This window comes from Melopsittacus undulatus, unplaced genomic scaffold, assembly GCF_012275295.1.
Source record: "Melopsittacus undulatus isolate bMelUnd1 unplaced genomic scaffold, bMelUnd1.mat.Z mat_scaffold_49_arrow_ctg1, whole genome shotgun sequence".
Lineage (NCBI taxonomy): Eukaryota > Metazoa > Chordata > Aves > Psittaciformes > Psittaculidae > Melopsittacus > Melopsittacus undulatus.
The window spans coordinates 517,256-524,296 of NW_022994370.1; the positions used below are offsets into that span (position 1 = coordinate 517,256).

General features: G+C 45.7%; 1 protein-coding gene across 1 annotated transcript; it reads left to right on the forward strand.

Annotated features, from left to right (window-relative positions):
* The first annotated feature begins 2,430 nt into the window (after positions 1 to 2,430).
* LOC117438585 (olfactory receptor 1052-like) lies at positions 2,431 to 4,439 on the forward strand. The gene is made up of 2 exons (XM_034074057.1): positions 2,431 to 2,467; positions 3,499 to 4,439. The coding sequence occupies exons 1-2, from the start codon at positions 2,431 to 2,433 to the stop codon at positions 4,437 to 4,439; spliced, it is 978 nt and encodes a 325-aa protein (XP_033929948.1).
* Positions 4,440 to 7,041: the final 2,602 nt, after the last annotated feature.

The following is a 7,041-nucleotide window of genomic DNA, read 5'->3' on the forward strand; positions in this document are numbered from 1 at the left end:
TTTTTATTCACCTTTTCAGGGAAGGGGAAGGTGTTTTGAGCTGCATCTGAAGGGCTGATGATAAAGTGGGAACAAACAGGAATCACTGGTGAAAGTGTTGGCACAGAAACCCCCCAGTTATAAACCCTGCTGTTAAAATATTGCCATTTGTAGAAGCTAAACCCAACCAAACACTCCTCTGGGGTCACCACAGCTGTCTGCATTGCTCTTCTCCATCCATAGCTGGGTTTGTTGGTGCAGGTGCAGGGTGTTGCTGGTTGTGCTGGTGCCATTAATGGTTTCCTCCAGAAGCTCATGGGCTCCAGTGAGTCCTGCAGTGTTTCTCACCCATTCCTTTGGCAAACTGAATGGCACCACTGGAGTTCACAGGCTGGAAGATAACCTGGGACACTTCATGTGCCAGTCTGTATGTCACGCTGAACTGAAGAGAGGTGAGCCCAAACCCATCCCATGTGTCCATCTCTCAGCCAGTCCCCTATGCTCTCAGTGATACAAATCAGTAGCTCAGTGACAGTCTCCCCAGGGAAGTGATGGATTCCCTAACATTGGACACTTAAGCTTCAGCTGGAGAAGGTGCTGGAACATCTAGCTTAGGTCATGCTTCGCCTAGAAAGGTTGGACCAGATGATCCTTGATGTCCCTTCCTACCTGGTGTTCTCTGGTTCTGATGGAGAACTTAGTCTGTTCATGTGACCATGTGTGGCTCTTCTCTGGACATGGCAAATCCCACTTTGGGCTACATAGAGTCTATTGATCCATCCAATTCCCTCTGAGATATCATGGGATGTATGGACACAGGTCTGGCAGGTATGGCTTGTGTCCTTTAGGGGGGGCAGAGGGATGTATGGTGGGTCCCTGACAGTCCTGGACACCCACGTCTGAAGAGCTGAGCCACCACCTTCATTTCTACTGACTGCAAAGAGACTCTTGGCAGTTGCCTCATATACCAATGCTTAATGCTGTTGGCAACTGATGGATGAATAAATCCCACTTATGGATGAAATCTGATCCAAATATGGCTCTGTTCATGCTGTCAGTCTAATCTTAAAGAATGGGCTTCTACTATATAGAAGGAAAACTCAGCTATACTGAAAGAATCAGTGTGAATTGTAAACTCCCCAAAATGCTGCAGACACTGGAAGAATCTGGTGTCTATTGAGTGTGTTGAGCAGAGACAAATGACACTGAAGTTACCATGAATACACTATCAGTTTCCTGCTACAACCCTCCCAAAACATTTGCAGAAAGAACTGGATTAACATCACCCATTTTCAAATCAGGCTGTAATGAAATGGGTTTGGTCTTGCAATAGAGGTGGAGCACTGGAATGACCTGACTCTGTGCAAAACTGAGTCAAAAATGGGTAGCTGAGATACTCCTGGAAGTACCTGGAGCATAGTAAAAAGGTCTAATGGACAATCAGTCATGTTCTGACAAGTTGGTCCTGGACAGACCCTCCCCCTGTTCTTAACCATTAGTAGCCTTTCAGGCTCATTTAGTGCTTGGAAGCTTGGGTCAGCCTTCATCTTCATCTGTCTGCTTCAGGCATCCATCCCCAGGTAATTACTAAGCTGCTTGCAGCAGGTGTTTAAGATAATTGAAATAGACTGCCCTTTGGCTGCACCTTCTCACCTCCCCCTTGATTCTTCACAAGAAGAATAAGTTGTGTTTGTTTGGATCTCTCTTTTTCCTGTCCCTGGAGGCTGCTGAGTGTTGTAATGGGTTATAGATCTTTGTGACAATAATTAGAAGAGACACATTGCTGCAAGTGAAGAACATCTGATGAAAATAGGCTGGAAGCTCTTGAAGGTTCAGGAGAGACATTCTTGTTTGGAAGCTAGGAGGATGGCTTCAAGAGATAATCCCCTTGATTTGCTGTGCAGATATCCAGTGTCATCTAATGTGGAAGAGAACTTGCAGCTGTAAGAGGTGACCTCCATCCACAGGTATGTGAGACTGTACCATGAAAGGTCCAGGTTAGCCCTGCTCTGGTAGAAATCTCTGCAGCAAATGGAGAGACTGCTCAGATTTATGCCAGGTAAAGATCTCCTCTCTGTTGGTTTAAACAGATTAAATATTCCTGCTGGGATGTACTTACAGAATCCCAGCCTGGTTTGGGTTGGAAGGGAGCTTAAAGCTCCTCCAGCTCCAACCCCAACCCCTTCCACTGGAGCAGCTGCTCCAAGCCCCTGTGTCCAACCTGGCCTTGAGCACTGCCAGGGATGGGGCAGCCTCAGCTTCTCTGGGCACCCTGTGCCAGCACCTCAGCACCCTCACAGGGAACAGCTTCTGCCTCAGAGCTCAGCTCAGTCTCCCCTCCTTGGGCAGGTTCAAGTCATTCCCCTTGGCCTGTTCCTACAGGCCCTTGTCCCAAGCCCCTCTCCATCTTTCTTGTAGCCCATTTAGACACTGGAGCTTATCATGGTGCTTATGGTATTTTTAAGGAGCCTTGGAGAAGAAGAGAGGAGAAAACTCTCAAGGAAATATTAACCTAGCCACAGACCCTGAAATAGTGATATTCACCTTAAAATGTAAAGAATATTTCTATGAAGAAATATTCTGTTGATGGAAAATGGATCTTCTGGTCCTGACACTCATCTGGTGGGGTAAGATTTTTGTTCTTATCTTTAATCCTGTAAAGATTTAGTTGCTTTATTCTGAACCTTCATGTTATCACGGGCAGAAACCTGTAATTCACCCTTTCATGAGGGTGAGCAGCTTAACTTAGTGCCTAACTTAGACAACCAAAGTTGAGTTTGGTTCAGCACAGCTCAATGGTCTCATTACGGTGTTGACTCCTCTTAATTGTATATTCTCTGAACTGTACTAAGGGAACAACATCTTCAGACCCAAATTTTGCTCATAGTCTCCTGGCTTCACTTCCCCAGCATTTCCAAGATTGCAATATTAAACTCTTCATGTACCGAATGAATTTTAGGGTCATGCACCACTCTTTCCCTTCTCTTTCCTTAATTCCCAGCAAATTAAAGGCTCTTTTTCCTTCATCTCAGTGACTTTTCCAAAACCACCAAGGGAAATCTACAGTACTTTTAGGCTTATATGAGTTACAGCCAGAAACAGCTGCCAAAATCAGAGCTGTCTTCAGAGAAACTGAATCACAGGAGATGAGGGGCAGAGCTGATGGCTTGGTTTGTGTCACATCACTCCCTCTCTGCTGCTGTAGCCACTGGTCTCATCAAACTTGTAGGTACCAAATGGGATTCAGTGATACAAATGAAAGGTGTTTGGGGGAGCTGGGATGCTTTCACTTCAGAAGGGGCCTCCTCTTTCCTTGGGCTGCATAGGAGGGCAAGCTTGGAGCAGATGGCCACAGAGCAGTCCATTCCACTGTAGCTCCTTGGAAATGAATAGTGGGGATGCCCTCGATGCACAGGGTGTTAATTGTTAAGTTATCCCATTCCAGTTCAAATAAAGGCATGGTTTCCACTGTCCTGTATTTTCCAGACCTTTTCCTTCCTTGGCAGATACAAAAGCCCTGAATGGCAGAGCAGAATCACAGCTCAGCAGCAGAGTTCATCCTCAAGGGTCTCAGTGACCAAGCGGAGATGAAGGCAGCCCTTTTTGTGCTATTGCTGCTCATCTACACCATCACCCTTGTGGGCAACGCAGGGATAATTGTAGCCATCCAAGGTCACCCACAGCTCCACACATCCATGTACTTCTTCCTGGGCAGCCTCTCCATTATTGACATCTGCTTCTCCTCTGTGGTAGCCCCCAGGACTTTGGTGAACTTCCTATTGGAGAAGAAGACCATTTCCTTTGCTGGCTGCATGGGTCAAGCTTTCTTCTACATCGTGTTTGTGACAACTGAGTGTTTCCTGCTGGCTGTCATGGCCTATGACCGGTACGTGGCCATCTGCAACCCCCTGCTCTACTCCTCTGTCATGACTCGGAGGTTATGTGTGGGGCTGGTGGTAGGGTGCTACATTGGGGGTGTCCTGAACTCCATCATCCAGATGACCTTCATCATCAGGCTGCCCTTCTGCAGCTCCAATGTCATCAACCACTTCTTCTGTGATGTTCCTCCTCTCCTGGCTCTGTCCTGTGCCAGCACATACATCAATGAGATGATCCTCTTCTCCTTGGCTGGTGTCATTGAGCTCAGCACCATCTCTGCCATTCTGGTCTCCTACATCTTCATCTTCTTTGCCATCCTGAGGATCCGTTCTGCTGAAGGCAGGCAAAAAGCTTTCTCCACCTGCATGTCCCACCTGATTGTGGTCACCATGTTGTATGGAACAACCATCTTCATGTATTTACGCCCTAGCTCTAGTTACTCCCTCAACACTGACAAAGTGGTCTCTGTCTTCTATACGGTGGTGATCCCCATGCTCAACCCCCTCGTCTACAGCTTGAGGAACAAAGAGATGAAGGATGCTCTGAGGAGAACAGCAGAAAGAATCAAAGTCAGGCTTTGAAAACCCTGATCCAGGGATATGGGTAACATGAGGATTTGTCCCAGAGGCTGTGGAGCCTCCACCCATGGACATGTTCAGAAGTTGCCTGAATGAGGCCAGGAGCAACCTGATGAAGTCAGCAGGACATAGTTATTGTTCAGAAAGGATATCTAGGAGGTCACTGCTCCTATGACTGGCAAATTATACACATAAACACATATGTATGTGTGTATATATATAAAAACACAATATTAAATGCTTCCTAAAGTAAATATTATATGTAACACAATATATTCTTGTGTTAAATGCAAACACCAACACACATGATACTGATTTTCCTTGCCTCAGTTTAGTTGGGGTCTCAGTGATTTATGGGGTGGGCAGGGCCCAGCTGGTATGGGCTTTTCCCAGGAAGGATGGAAACCCAAGATCTAAATGACCAATCTGACGTTTTAATGCAGTTATGGAGCAATGGGATATCGTGCATGAGCCAAGTGAGTGAAACACGAATTCTTCACCAGGTCTGTGTTGGGAACCAGGCTGCTGAGTTAAATCACAGTCAAATTGGGCTTTGCCACCTCTTTTCGGGCAGCTTTCATTTTTCCTCCTCAAGTTCTGCCTTTCTCAAAGCCTTTAAGCGAGGCTCTAATGAGTTTTCTAATTTATCCCCACTGTGGTTTGTTAAAAACAAAGGCAAGAATGTTATCAGTAGGGTTTGCCGCAGGAGAGTTGCACTTTGGTTTGAGGCAATGGGGATTAAAGAAACCCAAAGCAAACATAGAAACACACAAACATCCTGCAACAACAGGAAAACTGAAAGTAATGGAAAAACCCAACCAAAAGTCTTTATTTCCTATGCAAGAAATCATTCCTGGCACAAATTGCAGCTCCCCCATATCCTGGTTGCTATAAAATCGCAATGCCACCAGGGGGAACAGTCACCACAGGGTTTCCCCACACACCCAAAACTTCCCTATTTCTTTAGCAGCTCATCACTCAAAGGTGAGAGATGTCCCTGATCCAATTGTGTTAACAAGCTCCTCCGGGAGGGGATTTGGAGCTGATGGGCTGATAGGAAGGGTTGGCTGAGTCCTGGATGGAGATTTTCCACCTGTGGTCACTTGAGCTGTGGCATCACCAGTGGGAAAAACACTCTTTAATACAGGGGAAAATAACCCAAACAGGGATGTGACCCTGGCCAGCACTAAGAAATAAGTCTTTATTCTTTATTTGTACTTTATTCTTTATCCTTTATTCCTTATTTATACTTTATCCTTTATTCTTTATTCTTATTCTTTACTCTTATTCTTTATTCTTACTCTTAAAGTTACCAGCCTGAAGCTGACTCTTACTGTTACCAGCAGGACATGACAGTATCCGCATATGCCTGCTTTTTAGATGCCCATTTCCCCCTCAAAAGCTGCATTTCATCCACTTCTGAACAAAATCCATTCCTTTTCCTATGTGATTTTTGTTCCTTCTTGGTATCATTGCTCTCTGTGGTCACCTCTGAGAGGTGCAAAATGGTTATAGGAGTCCCTTTAGGTATCAAAAGGTAGAAGATTTGGAGTAAGTGGCTAGAAAATCATGGATCAGGATTTCTTATACATCACCACCATCTATCGGATGTTGTTGGGAATATCCACTCCTTTTTATTTAAGACAAAACCTTTTTCTTACATGCTGGGAAGCTTTGGATAGCCAAGTGACTTGTTCTTGCCCAGGAAACTGAGCAATAATAGATAAATAAACTAAGGCCATCATGTTGCCTCTACAATTGGCTGATCCTATGTAGATAGTTTATTTTCTGACCCTGTTAAAGCAATGTCAGATGGTTTAACAGCTTCAAAGTCCCCTCACATTTAGAAAGGATGCTTTAAACCCCACTTTTCCTAATGCAATTCTTGGCTGAGGCTTCAGGTTGTATGAAATGTAGGTTATTGTAGAAACATAGAGTGGTTTGGGTCAGAAAGGACCTAGGTTCCAACCCCCTGCCATGGTCAGGGACACCACACACCAGACCATGTCACCCAAGCCCCTGTGTCCAACCTGGCCTTGAGCACTGCCAGGGATGGGGCAGCCACAGCTTCTCTGGGCACCCTGTGCCAGCGCCTCAGCACCCTCCCAGGGAACAGCTTCTGCTTTACATCAAACCTGAACTGCCCCTGCTCCAGTCTGAACCCATCACCCCTTGTCCTATTGCTCCAATCCCTAATGAAGAGTCCCTCTCCAGAATCCTTGTAGCCCCCTTCAGACACTGGAAACTGTTCTGAGGTCTCCACACAGCTTCTCTTCTCCAGGCTGAGGAGCCCTAGTGTTCCCAGCCTGGCTCCAAACAGGAGCTGCTCCTGCCCCTGAGCATCCTCGTGGCCTCCTCTGGACTTGATCCATGTCATTCTGATGTTGAGGACATCAAATTCACTCTGCCTTATAAATGATTTTTCTCTTAAATAGTCTGGGCTGTCCAGACACAGTTTGAAGTGTTAATTCCTGGTATTTAAATGACTCCCTTCTCCATCAGTTGTTTCCTATAGATCCACAGATCCTTTTCAGAAAGTGTCCCCATTGCACATCTTTAGTCCTGACAAAACCATCCCAGATTTTATAATGAAAGCAAATGAAAA

Excerpts from the sequence above, each read along its gene's own strand:
- LOC117438585 (XM_034074057.1), top strand. The coding sequence starts at position 2,431 with ATGGTATTTTTAAGGAGCCTTGGAGAAGAAGAGAGGA. Across the intron at positions 2,468-3,498 it reads CCTTGGAGAAGAAGAGAGGA|GAATGGCAGAGCAGAATCAC; the intron begins GAAAACTCTCAA and ends TACAAAAGCCCT.